The sequence below is a fragment of the Notamacropus eugenii genome, chromosome 6 (genome assembly GCF_028372415.1).
Source record: "Notamacropus eugenii isolate mMacEug1 chromosome 6, mMacEug1.pri_v2, whole genome shotgun sequence".
Taxonomy (NCBI): domain Eukaryota; kingdom Metazoa; phylum Chordata; class Mammalia; order Diprotodontia; family Macropodidae; genus Notamacropus; species Notamacropus eugenii.
The window spans coordinates 231,786,685-231,814,617 of NC_092877.1; the positions used below are offsets into that span (position 1 = coordinate 231,786,685).

General features: G+C 35.6%; 1 protein-coding gene across 5 annotated transcripts in view; it reads left to right on the top strand.

Annotated features, from left to right (window-relative positions):
• The window catches only part of UGGT2 (UDP-glucose glycoprotein glucosyltransferase 2), a 245,734-nt gene that overhangs the window by 8,635 nt on the left and 209,166 nt on the right, over positions 1–27,933 (top strand). For all 5 annotated transcript variants that reach the window (XR_011969897.1, XM_072622097.1, XM_072622098.1 and 2 more), the window contains exon 2: positions 11,328–11,410. Coding sequence is in view for 4 of the 5 variants with exons in the window: in XM_072622097.1 (XP_072478198.1) it covers positions 11,328–11,410 (83 nt within the window). In the remaining variant the exon portion in view is untranslated. The remainder of the gene's footprint in view (positions 1–11,327; positions 11,411–27,933) is intronic.

Consider the following 27,933-nt stretch of genomic DNA (forward strand, 5'->3'; position numbering starts at 1 on the left):
GATTACCACTTCCCCCAATCTACCCCCCCTTCTATCACACCCCTTCCTTCTGTTATCCCCATCCCTTCTATTTTCTTGTAGGGCAAGATAGATTTCTATACCCAGTTGCATATATATCTTATTTCCCAGTTGCATATAAAAACAATTTTTAACATTCGTTTTTAAAACTTTGAGTTGCAACTACTCTCCTTTCCTTCTTCCCCAACTAGCCCCACTGAGAAGGCAGGCAATTCAATATAGGTTATATATGTGGAGTTATGCGAAATACATCCATAACAGTCATATTGTGAAAGACTAATTATATTTCCCTCTATCCTATCCTGCCCCCATTTATTTTATTCTCTCTTTTGACCCTATCCCTCCTCAAAAGTATTTACTTCTAATTATCCCCTCCTCCATTTGCCCTCCCTTCTGTCATCTCCCTTCCCCTCTACTTTCCTGTAGTGTAAGATAGATTTTCATACCAAATTTAGTGTGCATGTTATTCTCTCCTTAAGCCAAATATGATGAGAGTAAGGTTCACTCTTTCCCTCTCACCTCCCCCTTTTCCCCTCCATTGAAAAAGCTTTTTCTTGCCTCTTTTAACTCACCTTGTGCCTTCTGTCAATATGTATATAATCCCTTCAACTACCCTAATACTACAAAAAGTCTCAAGAGTTAAAAATATGATTTTTTCCATGTGGGAATTTAAACAGTTCAACTTTAGTAACTCCCAAATGGTTTCTTTTTTTTGTTTACCTTCACATGTTTGATTCTTGTGTTTGAAAGTCAGATTTTCTATTCAGCTCTGGCCATTTCAATAAGAATGCTTGGAAGGCTTCTATTTCATTGATTGACTATTTTTTCCCTGAAGTATTATACTCAGTTTTGCTGGGTAGGTGATTCTTGGTTTTAATCCTAGCTCCTTTGACCTCTGGAATATCATATTCCAAGCCCTGCAATCCCTTAATGTAGAAGCTGCTAGATCTTGTGTTGTTCTGATTGTATTCCCACAATACTTGAATTGTTTCTTTCTGGCTGCTTTCAATATTTTCTCCTTGACCTGGGAACTCTGGAATTTGACTACAATATGCCTAGGAGTTTTCTTTTGGGGATCTATTTCAGGATGCAATCGGTAGATTCTTTCAACATCTCTTTTACTCTCTGGTTCTACAATTTCAGGGCAGTTTTTCTTGATAGTTTCTTGAAACATGATGTCTAGGATCTTTTTTTTGATCATGGCTTTCTGGTATCCCATAATTTTTAAATTATCTTTCCTAAATCTATCTTCCAGGTCAATTGTTTTTCCAATGAGATATTTCACGTTATTTTATATTTTTTCATTCATTTGGTTTTGTTTTATAGCTTCTTGATTTTTCATAAAGTCGTTAGCTTTGGATCTGCTCCATTCTAATCTTTAAGGAATTATTTTCTTCAGTGAGTTTTTGGACCTTCTTTTCCATCTGAGCAATTCTGCTTTTTAGGGCATTCTTCTCATTGACTTTTTGAGTCTCTTTTGAATTTTGGGTTAGTCCATTTTTTAAAGTGTTATTTGCTTCAACATTTTGGGGGGGGTCTCCTTTGCCAAACTATTGACACATTTTTCATAATTTTCTTGCATCACCCTAATTTCTCTCCCCAATTTTTGTTCTACTTCTCTTACTTGATTTTCAAAATTGTTTTTGAGCTCTTCCATGGCCTGAGACCAATTCATATTTTTCTTGGAGGCTTTGGATGGAGGAGCTTTGATTTTGTTGTATTCTATTTGTATACTTTTGTCTTCCTTGTCACCAAAGTAAGATTCTATAGTGTGATTCTTTTTCTGGTTTTTCCTCATTTTCCCAGCTATTTACTTGACTTTTGAGCTCTTTATCAAGGTAGTTCTCTGCTTCCAGTTGAGGTGGGGGGGGTGTACTGTCAGCTGCTCAATCCCCCACAATCTGTGGGCCTAGAGCTCTAGAAACAGCCACTGTCCCTGCCCCTGCTGCTGTTGCCAAGGGATCCTCCTGCACAGGCCCTCCACTGCCCTGGGGCTGGGGCCTGACCACTCTACTCTCTCACACAGATCCCGCAGATTTTTTCTACCAACCTTCCAATTTGTCCTCAATGTTTTGGGTTCGTGAAGTCTGGAAACCAATATAAGTGCCCAAGATTCAGTCCCCCCCAAGGTCTGCTCAGGGTTCCATCTGTGCTAGTGTGGCCCACGTTGGACTGTGCTCTGCTCCCAGGGTGGCATGATAGATACTTCGTGGTGATCTTCCAGGCTGTCTTGGTCTGGAGATTTGCTTCACTTCATCATTCTGTGGGTTCAGCAGTTCCAGAATTTGTTTAAAGTCATTTTTACAAGTATTTGGCTGAATTGGGGCAGGGGGAAGAATTAGCAAGTCTGTGCTGTTGCTCCACCATCTTGGCCCCACCTCCCCCACCTCAGTAATCAATTTACCCAACATTTTGAATCCAGTTGTCTCAAGTAGTCATTTGGTCCCTAGATATCTGTTTTTGTACAATAAGCTTTATTCTCAGGACATCTCTGAAGGGAGTTTTGCTTCTCTTGTTCCAAATCTTAAAGTTCCTAGATAATTCTGCTAGTAATGTCATTTAAATTTAGTTTTACAGTTTTGAAACTTCAGGGAATTCAGTTCATATACCATTTGTTGTTTCTATCCTTACCTAAATCTGGTACCTGATATAAGAATCTTTTAAAAATTTATGAGGGTCCAACTATAAAATGAGCTTTTCTGCCTTTTAAGGTTATCAGATACTTTAATAATTGGGAAGTAATTTCACTTTCTTCACCATTATCCATACAATTTATGTGCAAATTCTTAATCCAATTTTGAGAACTTGTTACCAAAACAAACTCAAAGCCTGAATTTCCATGATAAATAAATGTAGAAGCCAATCATACATACACACACACACACACACACACACACACACACACACACACACACACACATATATAATTCTTAGAGAAAACGCCTAACCCTGTTGCTTTTCTCAAAATTTACTATTCCATTTACTTAGAAAACTTTCAAATTATACTTCTGTCTTATTAATTTGTTTGATCATTTCACTCTTAGGGGGATATCATACCTACATTATAATTTGGCCACAAATACAGGTTGAAATTGTAAGGTGTTCATACCTGCATCCTGTTATGGTAATTCAAAGATGCTCCAGTATTGATCTATTATTCAGTATTTACTATTGTACTTACAAAACCTCTTGATTGTAGAAATTTGCTATAAAAGGAAAAAGAGGGACATAGTTACAACAATGTCATATATCAACAGGAGGAAAAACTCCTTTAACTCTTTTGATTCCAAGCATGAGTCATATCTGACAGCCTATCATTTAGTCATAGGATGTTAAAAGCAAGGCTCAAGATTAACCAGGTAGGGAAATTTCCTTTTCAGAAAGAAAATAGCACAATAGGGAAATAGAGATAGAAAGATCCTACCTAGGCCATGACATAGTTGTCCCCAAAACTTTTCCCAAACACAGACATCCACATTTAGCAGTTCCCAGATAGCAGCACATGCCATTTTCTACTATTGACTTCATGACAATTCAGAAAACTACCCCTATAATAAAACTCAAAACAATAGTAAATTATAATCCCAGGAATTTTTACCATAAATACCAAAATTTCACTAGCCACAATTTAAGGCTTAAATATCTTTGCTGATATTTCCCTAACAGTTAACTTGTCATTTATTCTTTGCTTATATATTAAAACTACCCATATTCTGGGGTTTCAGACATACAGATATAGATCATTTGACATATTGAGGAGCTCAGAATATTGGAGTAAGGAGAAGGACTGAGATGAAATGAACCATAGTAAAAAAGCTGATACAATTCAAGCTGGGATTTGCCAATGGAAAGATTCATGGGTTGCTGTCATTTCCAGGGACTTATATGTTGTCAAGATATTGGGAGATGCTGTATTCCTGAGCTAAAGTCCAGCAAATAGGTTGTGCCCTGAGCTTGACATAACAACAATTCTTTGTGCTCATCCCCTGGATGATCTCACCCTCTGGCAAAATCACATAATTATTGTATAGCTTTGACGAGCACCAGGTGTTTTTTGAGCTTAGACAAGCTCTAGTTACGAAGCCCTGCTATGTGGCAAATTTGTCTCATTGTTGCAGTTACCCCTCATTGTCAGAGCTACAACTCACTGTGTAGCAACTGGTATAACTACTGAGATCTCCCCACACTGCCTTGGATTCCCCCAGGACTCCTACATGTGTGTCCTTACTTGCAAACTATTTTCCTTACTATGAAATTAAGCTTCTGTTTGATTCCTGCCTCTCCTATCTCTAGTTTGCTCTGTTCAGGTCTGGCCATTTACAGTTTAGAACAAGATTTGGCTCTGGTTGTGTCAGAAGTGGGAGTGGACATGGAACCAGGCCCTCAGACTCTCTGGCGTCAGTGAGAATGGACTAGGTGCCAACTGAGATTTATCTTCCCAGTGAGTGGTGCCAGCCCAAGTCCATTCCCAAATCCATTTTAGAGGAGCTGTACTACTGAACTGATTTATTTCTTCTAATCCAAGACCTATTTAGTTTAATCTCATCTGAATCTCTGCCCCTGGTTCAAAATAAAATATTCTCAATTGATTCTTTTTTTTTATTATTACTTTAAGGTAGAGGGGGCAGTTGTTAACAGGAAAATGGAGAGGAAGTTGGAATTTAAGAGAAGGAAGAAAGAAAGGAGGAAAACTGACAGCAGTTCAAGGTTGAAGTCATGATCAGGATGACACTAGAGTTTTATTCTAGAGTCCCCACATCCTTAAGAGGGAATATACTTCCAGTTGTAATATGGAGATCCATTGTTCTTATATCTCACTTCTTAATAGCCAAATCCAATGACTTTTTCTCAATCCTCATTTTTCTTGACCTCTCTGCATTTGATCACCAGCCTCTCCTCGATACTCTCTTCTCTTTATATTTTCAGAATATCACTCTCCTCTGGTTCTCCCACTACCCATCTGACCACTCCTCCTCATTTTCCTTTGCTGTATCCTCATCCAGGTCATACTCTCTAACCATAGGTATCCCTTAAGGTTCTATCCTGAGTCTCCTTCTCTTCTGCTTCTAGACTTCTTCATTTGGTGATTTCATCAGCTTTCATGGATTTAATTACCATTCCAATGCTATTTTTTTTTTAGCAATATTTGCTATCCCAATGGTAATTTTCAAGTCTACCTATCCTGCTCCAGCCTCTCTGATGACCTCCAATCTCACAACTGCCTTTGAGACATCTCAAACTGCATGTCCAAGAAGATATCTTACATTCAAAATGTCTAAAACTGAACTCATATGCTCCTTCCCCCTTTAACCTTCTCCTATGCCTAACTTCCCTATTACTGTAAAGGGCAACACCATCATCCCAGTCTCTTAGGCTCACAACCTAGGTTTCATCTTGACTCCTCACTGTTTCTCACACACCATATCCAATCTCTTGCCAAGGTCTGTTATTTTTACCTTTATAAAATCTCTCAAATATACCCCTTCTTTCATCTGATACTGCCATTATTCTGATGATGTATCAAGAAAATAGAGGCTTTTGGAATTTACTGGGTAGAAGAGTTACATGGTCAGACTTATACTTTGGAGTAATCACTTTGGCAGTTGTGTGGAGGATGGGTGGAAAGAGGAGAGATTTGAATCAGGAAAATCAGTAAGATGGCCTTTAGAAGTCTTTTCCAGCTCCTTATCTAGAAGTTGAACTGTTTACATTCCTACATGGAAAGATGATATATCTCAAGAGGCCTTTCTAATAGGGTAGTTGGAATGAATATATGTAGACAGAGGACATGGGGTGAGTTGAATATGAACAGATGATATCTAAAATAAAATTAAAGAATGAGAGAGGAATGTATTGGGAAAAGGAGAAAGGAAGAGATACAATGAGGTAACTTATGTCACATAAAAGAGGCAAGGAAAAGTTTTTACAGTGGAGGGGAGGAAAGGGGGAGGTGAAAGGAAATGAGTGAACTTTACCCTCATTGGAATTGGATTAAAGAAGAAATAACATACACACTCACTTGGGTATGGAAATCTATTTTATAATACAGGGAAGGGGATGGAGGTGATAGAATGGAGAGTAAATTGGGGGAGGGCAATCAGAAGTACTTTTGAACAGGGACAAGATGAAAAGAGAGAATAAAACAAACGGAACAGAATAGGATGGAAGGAAATATAGTTGGTTTTTCACAACATGACTATTATGGAGTGTTTTGCATGACTGCACATGTATAACATTGAATTGCTTGCCTTCTCAATGAGGGTGTGTGGAGAGGAAGAAAGGGTAAGAATTTGGAACTCAAAGTTTTATTTATTTTTTATTTTTTTATTTTTCTCTCCCCACCCTGCTGAACCCCTTCTCCCCCACTTTCCTGTATTGTAAGATAGGTTTTCATACCAAAATGAGTGTGCATTTTATTCCTTCCTTTAGTCAAATGTGATGAAAGTAAGCTTCATGTTTTTTCTCTCACCTCCCCTCTTTTTCCCTCCACTGAAAAGTCTTTTATTTGCCTCTTTTATGAGAGATAACCTGCCCCATTCCATTTCTCCTTTTCTCCTCCTAATATATTTCTCTCTCACCGCTTAATTTTATTTTTTTAAGATATGATCCCATCCTATTCAATTCACCCTGTGCTCTCTGTCTCTGTCTCTCTCTCTGTCTCTGTGTATGTGTGTGTGTGTGTGTGTGTGTGTGTGTGTGTGTGTGTGTGTGTGTGTGTGATCCCACCAACTACCCAGATACTGAAAAAAGTTTCAAGAGTTACAAATATTGTCTTTCCATGTAGGAATGTAAACAGTTCAACTTTAGTAAGTCCCTTATGCTTTCTCTTTGTTGTTTACCCTTTCATGTTTCTCTTGATTCTTGTGTTTGAAGGTCAAATTTTCTTTTCAGCTCTGGTCTTTTCATCAAGAATGCTTGAAAGTCCCCAATTTCACTGAAAGACCATTTTTCCCCCTGAAGTATTGTACTCAGTTTTGCTGGATAGGTGATTGTTGGTTTTAGTCCTAGTTCCTTTGACTTCTGGAATATCACATTCCATGCCCTTTGATCCCTTAATGTAGAAGCTGCTAGATCTTGTGTTATCCTGATTGTAATTCCACAATACTTGAATTGTTTCTTTCTAGCTGCTTGCAATATTTTCTCCTTGACCTGGGAACTCTGGGATTTGGCCACAATGTCCCTTGGAGTTTCTCTTTTTGGATCTCTTTCAGGCAGTGATCAGTGGATTCCTTGAATGCTTATTTTGCCCTCTGGTTCTAGAATCTCAGGGCAGTTTTCCTTGATAATTTCATGAAAGATGATGTCTAGGCTCTTTTTTTGATCATGACTTTCAGGTAGTCCCATAATTTTTAAATTGTCTCTCCTGGATCTATTTTCCAGGTCAGTTGTTTTTCCAATGAGATATTTCACATTATCTTCCATTTTTTCATTCTTTTGGTTTTTTTGTGATTTCTTAGTTTCTCATAAAGTCATTAGCTTCCATCTGTTCCATTCTAATTTTGAAAGAACTATTTTCTTCAGTGAGCTTTTGAACCTCCTTTTCCATTTGGCTAATTCTGCTTTTTAAAGCATTCTTCTCATTGGCTTTTTGAGCCTCTTTTGCCAATTGAGCTAGCCTATTTTTCAAGTTGTTATTTTCTTCAGCATTTTTTGGGGTCTCCTTTAGCAAGGTGTTGACCCGCTTTTCATGCTTTTCTTGCATCTCTCTCATTTCTCTTCCCAGTTTTTCCTCCACATCTCTAACTTGATTTTCAAAATCCTTTTTGAGCTCTTCCATGGCCTGAGCCCATTGAATATTTATTTTGGATGTTTGGGATACAGAAGCCTTGACTTTTATGTCTTTCCCTGATGGTAAGCATTGTTCTTCCTCATCCTGAAAGGATGGGAGGAGATATCTGTTCACCAAGAAAGTAACCTTTTTTCCCTTTTTTGGGCATTTTCCCAACCAGTTACTTGACTTTTGGGTCCTTTGTCAAGAGTAGGGTATCCCCTGGGGACCTGTAAGATATCAGTTCCTCCAAGGTGGCACAATCAAGTGTGTACTGGTCTGGATGCAGGGAAGGATTTTTGTGCCCAGAATCTTAGCAGCATTTCCTCTCCACAGGCACCTGACCTCCAGTTCTGCCAAGCTAGCACTGGGGGGGTGGGATTCAGTCAAGCTGAGGGGGCAGGGCCTCCATTCAGTGGGAGACAAAGACCAGTTGCCTTAGGGCATCTACACAGGGCTGAGGTAAGACTCAGCTCTTCAGTGCCCCCAGGGTTTTTACAATCCAGCTATGGTCTCAGACTGCTGTAGGGGCTGCCCAGAGAACTCCTGCTGCCTGCCCAATGTGAAGGCCCTTCTCCCTTTCTGGCCAGCTGAATAAACCCATCACTAACCTTTGGTGCCTGTGGGTTGAGGGATCTGCGGACCCTCTGCTGCTGGGACTGGGAATTCCGCGACTGGAGATTCTGCCTTGGAGGGCTGTTCACCAGCCCTGCCACTGAGGCTGGGCTGGGCTGAGAGCTCTGAGCTCTGCTCCACATCCAGTGCAACTGACGTTTCCTGTGGGTCTTTCAGATCACCCTGGGCTGGAAATCTCCTCCACTCTGTTGTTCTCCACTTCTGCTGCTCCAAAATTTGTTGAGAGTCCCTCTCTATGGGTGTTTTATGGGCTGTGTGGGGGCAGCCTCCATATGTGTCTTTCTACTCTGCCATCTTGGCTCCACCCCAGAGCTCAAAGTTTTAAAAATGAATGTTAAAAATTGTTTTTACATGTAAGTGGGAAATAAGATACACAAGCAATGGGGAATAGAAATCTATCTTACCCTACAGAAAAAGAGAAGGGGAAAGGGTTGAGAGAAGGGAGACGGGGGTGATAGAAGGGAGGCCAGATTGGGGGAATGGGTAATCAGAAGCAAAACACTTTTGAGGAGGGACAGGGTGGAAGAAAAGAGAATAGAATACATGGGGTAAGGGGAATAGGATAGAGGGAAATTCAGTTAACATTAGTAGCTGTGAAAAAAATTTTGAAGCAAGTTTCTTTGATAAAAGCCTCATTTCTTTAATATATAGATAACTGTGTCAAGTTTGCAAAAATAAGAACCGTTCCCCAATTGATAAATGATCAAAACCATAATCAGTTTTCAAATGAAATAATTCAAGCTGTCTATAGGCATATGAAAAAATATATTATAACTATTGATTGGAGAAATGCAAGTTAAAACAATTCTGAGGTACTACCTCATACCTATTAGAAAATGGGACAGCAAAGGTAAATGACAAATGTTGGTGGGGATGTGGGAAAAATGAGAAATTGATGTACTGTTGTCAGAGTTGTGAATTGATTAAACCATTCTATAGAGCAATTTGGCACTACACTCAAAGAGCTATAAAATATGCATATCACTACTAGGCTATATCCCAAAAGAGATAAAAAACAAAAAGGAAAAGGAATTATTTGTACAAAAATGTTTATAGCAGTTCTTTTCTGGTAGTAAAGAGTTGAAAATTGAGGGGATGCACATCAATTGGGGAATGGTTGAATAAGCTGTGGTATGTAATTGTAATACTATTGTATTATAAGAAATGATGAGAAGGATGCTCTCAGAGAAACCTAGAAAGATTTACTTGGGTGGATGCAAAGTGAAATGTAATAGGTACAAAGTAAGAGCAATATTGTAGGATGATCAGCTGTGTATAACTTTGTTATTCTCAGCAATACAATAATCCATGACAACTCTGAAGGACTTAGGTTGAGAAATGTGTCCATCATCAGAGAAAGAACTAATGGTGTCTGAATGCAGATTTTTCTTTTAGAACATGACTATTATGGATATGTTTTGCATGACTACACATATATAACCTATACCAAATTGCTTGCCTGCTCAGTGAGGGTAGTAGGAAAGGAAGAAGGGAGAGAATTTGGATCTCAAAGTTTTAGAAACAAATGTTAAAAATGGTTGTTTACATATAACTGGGAAAAATTAAATGCTAAATAAATATAAAAAAACTCTTGCTTTGAAAGAAACTGGAGTAAAATTTTACCCCAAGTTTCTCTGATAAAGCCTTCATTTCTTAAATATGTAGAGAACAGAGCCAAATTTATAGGATTGTGTGTCATTCCTCAGTTGACAAATGGTTAAAGGATTTGAACAGGCAATATTCAAACATTAATCAAAGTTATCTATAGGTATATGAAAAAATGCTCTAAATCACTATTGATTAGAGAAATGCAAATTGAAACAATACATTTTTGGTTGTCCAGACAACTCTAACTATAAAGTCCAGAGAATTTATGAACTTTGAATTAGTTGAGAGATCTTGCAAGTTGCCAGGCTTTGTCCTAAATGGTAAGGGATACTAAACCTCACATTTATGCGACTGCCTAACATGACAGAAAAGGAAAGTGTTGGGGAGGATATGGAAAAAATCGAGACACTAATGCACTATTGGTGCAGTTGTGAACTGATCCAACCATTCTGAAGAGCAATTTGTAACTATGCCCCAAGGGCTATCAAACTCTGCATACTCTTTGATCCAGCAATACAATTACCACTACTACATCTGTATTCCAAAGAGATAAGAAAAAGGAAAAGGTTGTATATGTACCAAAATATTTATAGCAGCTCTTTGTGGTGGCAAAGAATTAGAAATTGAGAGGATGGCCATAAATTGGGGAATGGCTGAATAAGTTTAGTATATGATTGTGATAGAATACTATTGTCCTCTAAGAAATCATGATCAGGATGGTTCCAGAAAAACTTAAGACTTATTTGAACTGATAGAAAGTGAAGTGAGAAGAGCCAGGAAATCCTTGTACAAACTAATAGCAACATTATAAGGATGAACAACTGTGAATGACTTCATTTTTCTCAGAAATACATTAGAAGATATTTCCAAAAGACATATGATGAAAAATATTGTCTACCTCCAAAGAAATAACTGATGGAGTCTGAATGCAGATCAAAGCATAGTTTTTATACTTTATTTTTCTTGTTTTTCTTTCTTTTTTTCACCTGTGTTCTCTTTAGCAACATGACTAATGTGGCAATATGTTTTGCATGACTGCACATCTATAATCTATTCCAAAGTGCTTGCTTTCTTAAAGAGGGGGAAAGGGATGGAGAGAATTTGGAAAATTATTTTTTAAAAAGAATGTTAAAAATTATTTTGCATGTAATTGAGAAAAATAGAATAAAAACATTCTTTAAAAAAAAAAGAACCCTTGCTCTAAGCTGTTAATCATCTATAGACTATATTATCTATATATTATATCAATATAATTATCCAATCTACCTATGATAAACATTTTATTTTTTTAATATAGTGAATTTATGGCAGAGGAAAGTAATGAGAAGTTTTGGCAGTTTCTGGAAACCATACGAGAATTAACAATATACAAGCAAGGAGGTAAGGAATGTGCATGTTTTAACCTATAAGATATATTGAAATTGTGAAATACTTTTAATGGGTGAAGTTTAAAACATAATATCATGCTTACAAGAGTATACAAATGTAACAGTTAAATTTTAAGGATGTTTTTATTCTGAAAATTTTTTCTACATAATTATATCTAAAGTCCTAATAATAACATTTGCCACGATAGCAAGTTGTCAGATAAACATTTGGCAAGCCTTAATATACTATATCAATGTGTTATTTAAACACTTACATTGAAGATTTGCCACACAATAATACTATTGCATTAATCATAACCTATAAAATTTTCAAATATTAAATTCTGTTTTACTGTGAAAAATTATTCTTTTTATGCAAGCTTGCATTGTACTTTTATTTCCTGAACACAGCAATACTCTTAAATCAGATTTTTCATCTCTTAATCTGACAAGTTAGGAAGTGAATCTGTTCATTTTAGTGGAGAACACAATAATCTCACGGACAGAGCCTTGAACAAATCTGCTGTTATTTCATCATCCATAAAGTGGAATGATTTTTGCTCTGTTTTAAAGGAATATTGATAGAGGAATTACATATGGCATTATCTTATCAGTAGAGATCTGACTTCAGAGTCTGGATGACCTGAGTTAAGCTCTTCCTCAAACCTATATTGGCTTTGAGACCCTGGATTAGTCACATTTGGTGGTCCAAGCAACTCTCTAATTAGAAATTCTAGAGAATTTATGAGCTCTGGGTTATTTGAAATATCTTACAAGTTGCCAGGCTCTGTCCTTAATGGTAAGGAATACTAAAAAGTGCAAATTATAGGATCCCTGCCCTCATAGAGCTCAGAAAAGGTCAATAGAATTAGACCATATGTTTTAGATCAACAGAAAACTTTAGAAATCATTTAATACAATCTTCTTGCTTTACACATGAGGAAATGGGTTACACATGAGGAAATGGGTTACCCATTTCCCAGAGAAGTCATAGAGATCATAAGGTTACACATATAGAAGAATCTGTGTGCTTTGACTCCCAATCCATTGTTATTTCTACAGTTCCATCATGATTAGAGACAGAGAAAAGAAAATTCGTAAGTCTGAGTTAATTAAAGAAGTTTAAGGTTGGTTAACTCAGAGAAGAGAAGACTAAAATTATTTAACCTTTCAAGGATATAAAGGTTTGTTAGGTAGATGATGATGTTCAATTTTTCATTGTCTCTGCAAAGATTACAAGAAGGATGAGGGCACAAATTACATTGAGTGAGTTCATTCATTTACAAGGAAAATTTGTTTAATTTTAAAGGTAATTTAAATGCTATATTCCTTCTATCCCTAGCTATTTTTAAATGAAGTATGATCTTGAGCCTTACTTAATTGGTAGACCTACTTCTGTAATTATATGATTCCATGAAATAAATCTTTGAAAAGAAAATAGATTCTGTAAGACATTCATGAATGGGCTTAACCACTTATGTCTTCTTAAATTTATATTCTGTATTTATAAAGGGCCAACTATATGCAGAGTACTTGTGCCTAGGAAACTTTGGATGAGACACAATGTTTAGATAACACATGTTCCCTGCTGTGATAAAACTTGAAGACTCTTAGAAATATTTTCTTTTCTATAAATAGGGGGAAATGTGGCTTTTTTGCTTGTTTAATTTTAGTATATTCTTACTGTTCTGATAAGGGGCAAAATAGAATGTGATTTGTCATGTCTATATATTAATTTAAAAGGACCATTTAAATTCCACTCCTGAATTGGCAACTGACTCTACTCTCTTTTACCTTCCTATTCTTCCTTACCCTAAGTCCTCTCCATATTTGTTTCAAAGTCTACCAAATCTATTGTCTTTCAGATATATCCCTAGCCTATTTTTGCAGTATACCGTTGGTAAAAGGTTCTGTTAATAGTTTTGCAGACTTATAGGTTCCAGGACCTGATTCATGACCCCTTTGATCTGCATGTCTTCTATCTCGATGCAGCTCCCTATCAGTATAATATTGTAAGAGTCCATTGCTAAGTTTTAGTGTATTTGCATGGATACCTAAGTACTATGCCTCCTTATGTATGTGTTAGGGTTGATCATAGAAGAAATCAGGTTGTAAGTAAGTAGTAATAACTCACATATGTATATAAAGCTTTAACATTTTCAAAATACTTTCTTCTCAACAACTTTGTGAGATATGTGTTATGTTAGGGGTGAGGAGAAAGGGAGGCATGGCTGAACCCCTGTTTTCTCCACTGATAAAAAGCACCATTTTGACTTTAACTTTGACCTGTCTGGTAAGATATATGGCTCCCTTCTCTAGAATAATGTTTTCAAATGCAGGAAATAAAATGCATAGGATTACAAAGGAAATTAGTTATACTGAAGTACAGTTAACAACTTAAAAAAACATATACCAGCTTAAGAATTCCTTTCTTAGAGAGTTAATAGATCATTAATAGGATAAGTAACTTGTCCTGCTAGTTTGTCTTAGAGACAGAGATTGGACTCCCAGTCATGACTTTTGACATATCATCTCCAATGACTATTCAATTTTTGTGAACATACCATTGCTGTAACATTAAATCTAGGCTGTGTTTTTCAGTTATGAGGAGACAAAAATAAGGTTTGCAACACAGATTTTACTGAGCCTGTTTTACAAGTTATTTCTGTGACAGTGGAATATCTCCTAGAATCTCTTGCTTCATTTTATTTTTTTTATATGCCTTTGGTCTTTATGGCTATTTAAGAAATACTTCTATAATTCCTTTATCCAAAGATTAAGAATAGTAATATTTTTATATTTTAAATTCAGGCACTAATTTTCTGCTATCATATTTTGAGTGCTGTGAAAGTTATAGTTTTGAGGATTCTGTTCCTTTTCTAACAGAGAATGGCATTTTTTCCTCATCTGTCAAGGTGTTATTGATGTATTGATGCCTTAAGACTTAGTAGTGTGCTATTACTTAACCTGTGTAGCTTTGGGAGATGGGTTAGAAGCCTCATGACACCTGTCTTATCAACAGAAAATGACAGCACAAGAGCAGACAAGCACACCTATAGTCAGTTGTGCTCAGGGCAGAGCTTTGATTGATTAACACTGAAACACTGAAATGCCAAATTGAAATAGGCATCCTTATGTTGCTAAGACACCAGATCTCAAAGTGAATGACTGAAGAAACATTCCCTCTCTCCCCAAATATAGTCAAAAGTTTTATGTGGAACCTTGATACTGGCATGAAGACTGACAACAATCCAGGATCAAAAGCTCATCATATTGGTATCCAGAAATTGAGATCTACATCTTCCTCAGAATATTTCCAAACTGATGTCTGATCAATTTCTGAAAATCTTTATCCTTGGCACACATGTACATTTTTGTGTTTGTAGATGCCTATAAATATTAATGTTTGATTTTTAATTAGCTTTGATAACTAATTTTATCTGAGTGCTGAGAACATTCAATGAAAATGGTATACTCATTTTCTGATTTCAGGAGTTGTCACATTCTGGATGAATTTCATATGTACATATATGTATATTCATGTGCATGTATATACATGTACATGTGTATATGACATGCATGTAAATATAAAGTGAGATATATTATTCTAACTAAATTCTAATTAAACATTAAGTTCTAAAATACCTAATTAAATTCTCCAGAGAGCTTGAGAGAAGGCATTTCAACTAAATTTATTGCAATTATGTGTGTGTGTGTGTGTGTGTGTGTGTGTGTGTGTGTATATAAAATATGTGTATATATATAAAAATATATATGTATATGTATATATATTTTAAAAAATATATAAATATATATAAAATAAAATATAAAATAAAAATAAAACTGGTATATCTCACTCTATATATAGACATATTTTAGGGCTATCTTGTGATCTAAGACTGTTATTTCCTCAGATATTCTAACTAGTTAATGAAAGATACACACACACTGCTGTATAGGAACTTTCTGTTCTCTTGGATTCAATCTAATTTACACCTGGCTTAATGTAAGTCATTCTGGTTTAGGAAAAAATACATGGAAAATAAATTTTGCAAAGGGAAAGACAAAAGGATGGTATCAATAACAAGCTCTGGGGGGAAAATAGAGTGGTGCAGTTCCATAGAGAGAACACAATATTCTTTGGATTTTAATTTACTTTTTATACAGTCCAAAATATGATGGATTCCAAACTAATGATCAACTGGCGTATTTTAACTGGTATATTTCATCCATTTTGATTCTAAACAAAAATTCAGAAAACATCCACAGTTATATTTGTAGATATTAGATTGAAGTTTGAGAGAGAGCAAAAGAACTAAGCATGCTTCAGACATAGCTTGAAAAAACTTATTCAAAAGAGACTAACATGCAAAATATTATTCTAGGTATTTTGCAAGGAGGGGAGATAAAGAAAAAATAGTCTAAGTAAATAAGAATCTTATAGTACTGCCTTAGGATGAAGAGTTTTATTAACAAGGTAGCCTTTTAATAACAGAAGAGCTGACATTTAGGTGGTACTTTACAAAGCACTTTGCTTATAATATTTGATTTTCTTTGACTCTTACAACACCTCTGAGAGAATAGTTCCTTGAAGTATGGTTATCCTTACTTTTCAGATCATGTAATAGTCTCTAAATGATTCTTTCAGGGTCACAAAGGTTTAAACTTCAGACACAGAATTTGAATCCAGAGCTTCCTTATTGAAAGACCAGCCCCTCTGTGTAATAGCCATGTTACCTGTAGACCTTAGAGGATTAATGAGTTTTGTTTCTCTTTAAAGCATTGCTAAGTTGTGCTAAATGGATAGGCATCTTTCCTTTTCTGGTGGGGTTGCCAGAAGGTGATTGTGAGTTGATTGTATCTTTAATTTGTAATGCTCCCCAAGGAAGTACAATAAGCACCTGACTTTTATAAATCAGAGTAGAAATAATAGGATCTCATTGAGCAAAAGGAGTAAAAAGAAAAATGCCCAGAGTGAGGCTTCTTAGACTGTGTAATGATCTTCTAAAAGAAGCCATAGATGTTCCATTCCTTGAATGATTTTAAATTAGAATGAATAAAGCAGTTAAGGTTATGCTTGAAGAAACAATTCTGTTTTAGTAATGGGGTGGTCACAGTGACCTTAAAGAAATTTAAAGGATAAAGACCTGTGGTTCCCCATTAGTAGTAAGAAGAGAGTAAAAAAGTCTTCCCCATCTCATTTTGAGGGGAGGCAGATTGCATGACTTCTGGTCTTTCTGGATTTATATTAGTGTGGATTCACATCTCAGTTAGATAGAACTTTGTTATAATTAAAGTTTCAGGTTTGATCAAAATTATCTTCTATGGCCACAAACTAGCTCCAGTTATGGCTGGTGTCTTTATGTGCATGTGGGCCCCATGCAAAAAAAAGGGTCGTTATCAGTTTAGGGGTGAATTAGGTAAATCATTACTGGCAAATTAATTCAGAAAGAAAATACTTATTCTGTGTATTGTCATATTACCATAGAATCTCAGAGTGGGAAGGGAACTCATAAGTCCCTATAATTCATAGTTTAATTCATACCATATCTTTTTTTAACTTGAATCCTGGTGTTCCAACTCCAAGACTAATCCTCTTTCTACTATACCAGAATTTGCCAAGCTATATTGGGAACCTTAGTATTCCACAGAGTAATATTGAGAGTTCTTTGAGAAGGCATCAGTGTTTGTAATTTTCTCTTTAAAAATTTTCAGTGCAAAATTACATGTCAATATACTTCTTATGGCAATTTTGAGGGATATAAGTGGCTTAATTAATTTTAAAATGTTAAAATATATATATTTTCATGTAGCCCTGGCCCACTACAGAATTTATGTTAGCTTCAACTTGGTCTTTACTGTTACTTAACAATTTTTAACTCATCCCTTAAACGTAAACCAGCCACACTCCCATACTCCTTGAATTGAATATCAATTCAAGAGTTATTCTTGTCTTTGAGACCTGAATTGCTCATCCCCTCTACCCATTACCTCCTACTGGCAAAATGTTTCATTTGGAAGTTATTTATTTAGCCTTACATCCTTCCCTCCTGTTTCAGAGGAAAAGAAGTCTCTCTTAAAGTTCACTCCATGTGGCGTACTCTTCATAGACTCTCAGAGTTGGAAGGGATCTTGGAGTCGTCTAAGCTACTCACACAAGAACAGAAATCCCCTCTACAATTTGTAGTAACTAGTTTCAAAGTGCTACTTAGAGACAACTACGTGGTACAGTGGTGGGCCTGAAGTCAGTAAGACCTGAGTTGAAATCCAGCCTCAGACACTGTGTGAGCCTGGGCAAGTTTTTTAACTTCTGTCTCCTTCAGTATCCTCAACTGTAAAACGAGCCTCATTAGGTTGCTGTGAGGATCAAATGAGATACTATTTGTGTTCCCAAGGCCAGAACCACATAAAGTAGCCCCAAATTCCAGCAGAGACTCTGCCATAAACATTATGATAGTAATAAATAAATGTAAGACAAACACTGGTAACCTTATTTTTGTTAAGAGTTTGGAATATTTATGAAATATTGATAACTGCTTTCGTTGTTGCCAAGAAACTAAATGTAACAAAAATATTAATTTATCTTTCCCAGTTCTTTTTCTTACTTCCTTTTCATCAAGTCTTTGCTTTACTCAGGATTATATCAATTTTTTAAGCCAACCAATCAATAAACATTTATTAAACACTTAATTATGTTCAAGGCACTTTATTATGTTCTATCTCTCATGATTCTCCTAGTTACCCTGTAAGGTTGGTACAGCAGGCAATTTAGTAGATAGGAAGTGAAAACCCAGAAAAAATGAAGTGACTAACAGTAATACACAGTGAGTGAGTGACTAAGAATTGGGACTAGTCTCATCTCTCCTAATTAATCATGAGTCCTTTGTGAATTTACTAGTTGGATTCTGTTAGAGAGAAAGGAGCACCTTAAGATATTTTGCTGATGGTAGCATTATCTTCAGTTCAAGGCACCTATCCCAAAGTAATTTTCCCCAGAAGATTCTGAAGCTTGAAATATATCAATAGGTCACATGTTTATTCAAATTACCTAAGAGAATGAAATTTCCTGAGGAATTTTAAGTGAATTTGGGGACTTTGGGTCAACACAGAGATAATTAACTAGTTTAATTAAAACAAAGTTCTACCTAACTGAGCTGTGAATCCACATTAATATAAATCCAGAGAGACCAGAAGTCATACAATCTGCTCCCCTCAAACTGGGATAGGAGAACACTCTTTTTGACTTAAGTTAAATTTTAACTTAAATTAGTTTCCCCATTTTTCCAAACTTCAAGTTTTGTCATTTTCCTTTTCTGTCATGTTAGAAAATGTGATGGATATAAAGTGATATCACAGAGTTGTTTTAATTTGCATTTCTCTAATCAGTAGTGATTTAGAGCATTTTATATGACTATTGTCAACTTTGATTTCTTCTTCTAAAAACTTCCTTGTTCATATTCTTTGACTTTATATATATATATATATATATATATGTATATATATATATATATATACGTGTATATATATATATAAGTATATATATACATATATATGCATATATTTGGCTCAACTCCTGATAAAGTGATGCTTGCTATAAAAAATGTTTTCCCAGTTTCCTGTTTAACATCTTTTTTTTATCTATGTTTTTTGACCTTGGGAATAGAAAAAAAAAGAAGTGCCAGGTATCGACAGGGGTGATCTTAAGTTGCAGGTAGTTGTAGTCATCCAAAGGATGAAGAAATTTAAGATTGTGGGAGTAGCTTTGAAGTAGCTGACTGCAGGGTATAGGTAAAGGAAAAAAGAGAGTTCAGAACTATCAGAACTGGTTGTGAAGGTACATAATTCTTAGTAGTTTTGTCTGTAAAGGAGAAAAATACATGGTGAAATTTCCAGCTCTTCAAAGGTTAGTAAGCCTTCTTATGAGTACTAGATAACAATTAAATTTGACATAGATAAACTATAGAAAGAGCTCAGTAATCTGTAACTTGACAAAAAAATAATGGAGGGGTTTCACTATAGTCAAATGCAAGAAATCATCCAACATATATAGATATCTGTATGTGTATATATATGCATATATGTGTATGTGTATGCATACACAAGTACATATTAGTTATATAATGTTTCTATGAGCTATCAGGATCCAAGCTAGGTATTTGGTAGTAGTTGTAAATTAATTCCTTTAATTAATTCAGTATACTACTGCTTCAGCTGAAATAGACAACAAAGTATGAGGAATCAGCAAAAGATATTGGAAATAAAATAGCATCAAAGACTTTTGGTCAATGTTTAATGAATGAATAAAAATAATTTACATGTGTGGCACATTGTGGTTTGCCAAGTGCTTCTCACAAGAACCCTAGAAAGAAGGTAGTACAAGTATTATCATCTTCATCTTACAAGTGAGGAAACAAACCGAGGCCCAGGTTAAATCGGTGGTCTAGCTTAGTAAACATCCAAAGCACAATTTGAATCCAAGTCCAACCACTTTATTCACTACATCATACTTTTTCCTATTTCTCTAATTCCTTGCTACATTGAAACTTGAATATTCTAGGGTGTTTTTTTTTCTGATAAAAGGTGACCTGTATATCATAGGGCTTTCCCTAAGGACTCTAGGCTAACACAGTTTAGGTTTGATATAGGGTCTGTACATAGACCCTGCATATTCTTGCTCCAGAAATTCCAAATATTCCCGGGTAAATCTTATTTATACATTTTGTTTAGGTTTCCCTCAAAGTGGGTAATAGGATCACCACCTTTTGCAAAGGCATTAAGGGCATGTTTTGAGTATGAAACAGCCTTTATTATCAACACCACAAAAATTTTTAAGATGTAAAGCACACTAGGAACAAATATAAACACATAAAACCCATTAAACTCACCCTGAAATATAAAGATATTTTGCGGGAGTAATTAAAAATATTTATCATTCATGTCAGATTTGCATTGTCAAAGCAATTTGCTGCAGTAGCAAGGCTGGCAAGGTCAAGATCTCTTTTCCCCAATTAATTAGGATCTCTCCTAGTCAGTCTGACCATTCTGACTTTAAAAGGTTACTAGAGAACTGAAAAGGGTCCAAAAAAATAATATTAGTGATCAAGGGCATTTATTTTAAAGATTTTAAGTCTACATAGGGAATATTTGAGAACTGATGTTATTAAACTTTATAAAATCATGAATGACAGAAACCTGGACTTCATTGTCAAACTAGAATATTAAAATTGGGGGCATTTAAATTCCAGAGAGGGTTTTAGGACAGTTGAAAGGGGATACTTACTACCTTGTGAAGAGACTAGAAATTTCAAGTTACAGAAACTCGGAGTGGGAGAATTGAAAGGGAGTCAGGAGCTCTCTAGACCACCCCATACATGAAAGGAATGCCAACTGTACTAAAGTTAACAAGTGGTCATCAAGTCTTTACTTAAAGACCTACAAAGAAAGGCAGTCTTCTACCCCTTGACTGAGTGGCACCCCATTCCATCTTGGACATTTGCTGTTAAGAAACTTTTCTTCATACTCTTAAAGCAGGTTCACTGTAGCTATCAATACTTTGTAGTAGGTGTATACTTTATATACATACATATGTGCTTTATGTATAGGTAAAAACCATACTGTTTTTATCCCATGCTTTACTCTCTAGTTAGCTCATTCCCCAAAATAAAATATGATCCATGAGTAATCCCAATGGACCCTGCTTTACACAATAAGTTTTTGCTTAGCAACTATGAGATTCCTAGCAGTGTTGGTGCTATTTGTCTCAAAAGAACAATGATGATGACAGTAATAATAATAATTAAAATTTATACAGCACTTTAAAGTTTAAAAAGCAATGTCCATACATTATTTCATTTAATTTTCACACTAGTTATGTGAAATAGTTCTAGTGACTTGCCCATAGTCAAAACAAAGCTATTATGTAGTCCTTGCCTATAAGGCATTTACATCCTGTGTATCTCATAGGTTCTCCTAGACTTAGCTTATCGGAAAATTCCTAATCTTTATACATCCTCATGCTTGAGAATTCCTAGTCCATTTTGGCTTTTTTTCAAAAGTGGTAACACTTTAGTTCTCTTGAAATAGTAAACATAAATGTTTATTAATAAACATAAATACTTTCTGTTATGTTTAAGTCACTGTACTAAAGGAGCACTAATACCAATTGCAGCAGAGGAAGAGGAAATATAGGTATTTTGTCTCAGAAATCCTAGAAGAACAAGAAAGCAAGACTTGCATCTTTAAAGAAAATTTTTCTACATAATAACAAGGTAGTACTTCATGTAGCAAATAGTAAGCTTAAGGAACTTTTCTATCTCAAAAATGGCATAATCAAAAATTATAAACAGTTTAGAAAGAATTTAGACATTTATGGAGGTTAAATATGATTAAGGGAAATTAACAATATAGTTTATATACATTAAAAACGTGTTTAGGGCATAGTTCACACCCTTTGATAAAGATGTTGTGGAAGGTGACCAGCATTTTAGAATTCAAAGTATATTTAATATAGCTCATTAGAGAAACCTTAATAATCTACTAGCATTTTTCAAGAGCAATTAAATATGCTGACAAATGTTGATCTGAGTTTGTACTTTATTTAGACTTTCCAAAAGCTTTTGGAAAATGTGTGTATTTTCAGTCATTCCAAGAAGATTTTTAAAAATCCACTGACTTACTTTGAGACCAAGAGAATGTAACGTTATAGATGGTATGTTAGGGTCTTTTCTAGCCCTGCTGTCCCATTTCATAAACAAGATTTTCCAAAACATGAAATGCTGAATGGAAAGCTCTAACCTTTTCCCTGTGCCTACTGCATGCTTAAGGAGCCAGAGAATGGCTAAAATGGAGTTTAAAGTTAAATTAAAATCTCATGTGTAAATAAACTTTTGTATCTTTGTTCTTTGTACATGCTCATGACTGTTGGATGAAGGGAAGGGGGAATATCTCAGTCTAATGAAAACAATGAGAATTAAGTCCTTGATCCATGAAAGTGGCCTAAAGTTAGCTATGGAATGAGGTGGATTTTATTTCTCTTTCCTTTTTCTCTCTCTGCAACCAGGATAATATAGGTTTTTATATAATGGGTTTTATTCATGTATTTCTTTCCCTTTCCTTTCCTAATATGTACTGGTTTACCAAAGACTCACTCATAGAGAGAGACACTTACTGCCCAATACAGAAATTAAAAAGGTTAGAAAAACTTGATCAATTCTTCTTTATAGGCATCCTGCAAACTCAAAATCATTAGTTCAAATGGTGTCACTTTTTGGGGACTAAGTCAAATGGAAAACTGACTTAGAGCTAATGCCTCACATTTTCTCATAATTATTGCCACAAGATAGATAGTACAAGTATTATTGCCCTGTTTTACAGGTGAGAAAACAGCCTCAGGGAGGTTAAATGACATTGAACAGGATGATGAAGTGCTTCAAGAGCATTCCATATGAAGATCATTTGAAAGAATTGTGAATACTTAGTCTGGAAAGGTTTAGAATGGGAAAGACAGATAAACAACAATGGTATATCTTGAAAGGCATAGTTTCCACAAATAAGGTAGTTTCTCTCTATAGTTTGCCCTGATCAGATCACCAAGCTGAGTGATCACCAATAAGGATTCTTTTGGGGTATGGGTTATACTAGATAGTAGCTGAAATACTTTAAATTTTTGTGATTCTGTGAGAAAAAAAGATAATGCTCAAGTAAAACAATTCTCACCTGACCTATTTAGAACTGACCTATTTTATTATTGAAAACAAAAAATGAGATATAAGTGAAAGATAAAATAAATGTTCATTACAATAATTTTTTATAGGAGTCTTCCTGTAAATCAATTTTTTTCTTTTTTTAATATGTAATTTTTTTATTTTTTAGTTTTCATCATTGACTTCCATAAGAATTTGAATTCAAAATTTTCTCCCCATCTCTCCCCATCCCCACCCCAGGACAGCATACACCCCATCCACCCCTTCCTCCAATCTGTCCTCCCTTCTATTAAATCCCCTTATTCCATCCCTCTCCCCTCTATTTTCCTGTAGGGCAAAATAGATTTCTATACCCCATTGCCTGTACATCTTATTTCCCAGTTGCATGCAAAAAACAGTTTTTAACATTCATTATTAAAGCTTTGAGTTCCAAATTCTCTTCCTTCCCTATTCCCTCTCCACACACCCTCATTGAGAAAGCAATCAATTCACTATAGGTCATACCTGTGTAGCCATGCAAAACACTTCCATAATAGTTATGTTGCAAAAGACTAACTACATTTCCCTCTGTCCTATCCTGCTCTCCATTTATTCCATTCTCTCCCCTGACCCATCCTCCCACAATAGTGTTTGCTTCTAATTATCCCTTTCCCCAATTTGCTGTTCCTTCTGTTATCTTCCCTCTCCTATCCACTTCCCCCCACCCCCACCTTCCTGGAGGGTAAAATAGATTTCCATATCTAATTAAGTGTGTTATTCCCATCTTAAGACAAATCCCATGAGAGTAAGGCTCACTTATTCTCTTTCATTTCCCCCCTCTTCTACATTGTAAAAGCTCTTTTGTGCCTCTTTTATGTGACATGATTTACTACATTCTGCTTCTCCCTTTTTCTTACTCTTAGTACATTCCACTAAACAGTAAATTTTTTTTTCAGGTATTCTCCCTTCATATTCAGCTCATCTTGTCCCCTCTGTCTATGTGTATGTATGTATGTGTGTGTGTGTATGAGAGTGTGTATGTGTGTGTACATGTGTATATATATATATATATATATATATATATATATATGTATACACACACAAGTACATACATATACATATATACATACCCATACACACCTATATATATGCATATATATATATATATATATATATATATATGTATATATATATATATAAAATCCCTCCAACTACCTAATACTGAAAAAGGTCTCATGAATTACAAATATCATCTTTCCATGTAAGAATGTAAATAGTTCAACTTTTAAAAGTGCCTTATGGCTTCTCTTTCCCATTTATCTTTTCATGTTTCTCTTTATTCTCGTATTTGAAAGTCAATTTTCTATTCAGCTCTGGTCTTTTCAACAAAAATGCTTGGAAGTCTTCTATTTCATTGAATGATCATTTTTTTCCCTGAAGTGTTATACTCAGTTTTGCTTGGTAGGTGATTCTTGGTTTTAATCCTAGCTCCTTTGACCTCTGGAATATCATGCCCAAAGTCCTTTGATCCCTTAATGTAGAAGCTGCTAAATTCTGTGTTCTCCTGATTGAATTTTCACAGTACTTGAATTGTTTCTTTCTGACTGCTTGTAATATTTTCTCCTTTATCAAGGAACTCTGGAATTTGGCTACAGTATTCCTAGGAGTTTTCCTTTTGGGATCTTCTTCATGAAGTGATCAGTGAATTCTCTCCATTTCTATTTTACTCTCTAGTTCTAGAATATCACGGTAGTTTTCCTTGATAATTTCTTGGAAGATGATGTCTAGGCTCTTTTTTTGATCATGGTTTTCAGGTAGACCAATATTTTTAAAATTATCTCTCCTGGATCTCTTTTCCATGTCAGTTGTTTTTCGAATGAGATATTTCATATTGTTTTCTATTTTTTCATTCTTTTGGTTTTGTTTTATAATTTCTTTATCTAATAAAGTCATTAGCTTCCATCTGCTCCATTCTAATTTTTAAAGAACTATTTTCTTCAGTGAGCTTTTGGACCTCCTTTTCCATTTGGCCAAGTCTGCTTTTTAAGGCATTTTTTTCCTCCTTGGCTTTTTGGATCTCTTTTACCATTTGGATTAGTCCATTTTTAAAGGTATTATTTTCTTCAGAATTTTTGAGGTTTCCTTTAGCAAACTGTTGACTTGTTTTTCATGATTTCCTTGCATCACTCTCATTTCTCTTCCCAATTTTTCCTCCACCTTTCTTACTTGATTTTCAAAATCCTTTTTGAGCTCTTCCATGGCCTGAGACCACTGCATATTTTTTGGCAACTTAGGATGTAGGAGCCTTGACCTTGCTGTCTTCCTCCAGTTGTATGCTTTGGTCTTCCTCTTATTGTACACTTTGCTCTTCCTCATCTAAAAGGATGGAAGAAAATTCCTTTTCACCAAGAAAATCACCTTCTATAGTCTTCTCCCTCCCTTTTGAGCATTTCCTAGACAATTACTTGACTTTTGAATCCTTTGTCAAGTGGAGGGTATACTACCCCAGGCTTCAGAGATTTTGTTCAGCTGTTCTCTGAGATATCTTTAGGGACTTGTAAGTTTTTAGTTCCTCCAAAGTGGCATAGCTGAGGGAGAGGTGTTTACTCCTCTCCTGGCCTGCACTCTGGTCTGTGAGCAACCACAAGCACTCTTTTCTTCACTGAAACTTCGAGTTGGATTTCCTCTCCTCTAGCTCTGCCATGCCAGCACTCCTCCTTATTATCCCAGGCTTGCCACTCAGAACAGACCCAGATCAGCTGCTCAGTTCCCCCAGGGTCTGTAGGTTCAGAGCTCCAGAAGTGGCACCTGCTGCACCAGCGACTGGGGCTCATGCTGAAGATTGATCAAATTCTTCTCTCACCCAGGTGAAAGAATTTTCTCACTGACCTTTGAAACTGCCTTTGCCTTTTGTGAATTGAGAAATCTGGAAGCAGCAGCTGCTTGTGATTCAGCACTCTGAAGCCTGCTCCAGTCCTGTCTGTACCAGCATGGCCCACACTGGACTGTGCTCTGCCCCGAGCTGGTTGTAGTAGATACTCCCTGTTGGCCTTCCAGGCTATCTTGGGCTGGAAATCTGTTTCACTCTGCCATTTTGTGGCTTCTGCTGCTCTAGAATTTGTTCACAGTTATTTTTACAGGTATTTTAAGGACTTTTGTGGGGAGAGCTCAAGCAGGTCCGTGCTTTTACCCTATCATCTTGGCTCCTCCCCCAAAACAATTTTTGTAATGAGAAAATCAGAAGATCCTTAAAAGTTTCTCAGTAAGCAAATATATAACTAATTTGCCAAGAAGAAAAATGTAGAAGTAAACAAGTTAACAAATTTGATCCAGAATTAAACCAAAAGAGAAGCATGGGATAAATTGCCTTTGAAAACTTTCAGAGCTCTTTTAATTATTACAAAATTCTCCCAAAAACAAAAACATCACTCTTTTAGTACAAATATTCTTCCAGTATTGTGTGACTATAATGGATGGAATATAATGTCCAAAGATTTAAAACTGAGTGTCACTGAGAAAGCAATGGAGAGATGTAACGTGGGCATAAGCAGGCTATAATATGTAACAATTAAGGAAGTACTAAGAAGAACTTGTATATGTTTTTAAAATGAAGAAAAAGACGAATTAACATTGTGTCAAGATTAAAGGCTAACTGGATAACTTGTTCCTTTGGCATCTTGGTGTCACAATGAATAGAGTACTGGACCTGGAGTCAGGAACACTTGAAGTTTGCTAACTTTATTGTCCTACATAAGTCACTTACTCTCTGGATATCTCAGTTTCCTCATCTGGAAAGTGGAAGTAACATCACTTACGTTCCAGGGTGGTTGCGAAGATGAACTAAGACAATATTTATTAAATGCTTTTCCAACTTTAAAGCATTATTTAAAGGCTAACTATTATTGTGATGCTAATAAAAATCAAGGAAAGCTTCTAGCACTTTCAGTGAGCAAATTTATGGCAAGGCATGAAAAAGAATTGCCCAGCACAAGCAGGCATGGTTTGTGATTTGTGCCATCTGTCTGTATGGACAAGTTCATCTATATATTTGTACACTGGAGTTATTTCAATATTGTTGCAACTATATGTCTCTCTGAATTTTAATAATATTGTGTCTGTATTTATAATTTAGATCAGGAGTTGCCTACCCTTTTTGGTCCCCTTTGATTTTAAATAGATATTCTCATATTCCTTATTCACTATGAAAGCCTTAAATTTTACAGTTTATCATACACATGTGCTTGAGAAATAAAACAAAACATTAATTTTTATTTAAAAATTTCAGTATGTAATTTTAGTTCCAGGACTTTCTGCCATAGCTAAACTTCCTTTTATATATTGGCTTCCCAAGTATAGAGTGAACTTTTAGGGAACAGGGCCTATCTTGATTTTACTGTTCTCTTTCCAATCCACAAACTTTTCACTGGAATTTTTTTCCTATATCCATTGACAAAACTTCTTCCCCCTGCCCCCAACTGTGAGTACACATACCCCAAGTTGGGAACCTCTGTTATAGACCAATTATTTCATATCTACCTTGTTCCCTCATGGTCAGAGGTTCTCTTTTTTAAGTGACCTTTTTAAAAAATTGATACTTGGTACTCCTCTGCTCAATTGTAAACTCTTTGATAGTACTGACCATGCATTTATAATTCACCTTTGTATCCCTCACAGTGCCTTGTGCTTTGAAGGCACTGTGTAAATGTAAAATTATCTTCTTATATGGATTCTCCCAGTTACCTTTACAAGCTGAGAGTACTGACAAATTATCTTTATTGAATAAAATATTACCATGATCCATATATTCATGTGATCTCTACTTGGGTGTTGATGTGTGAGATCATATGTATAATAC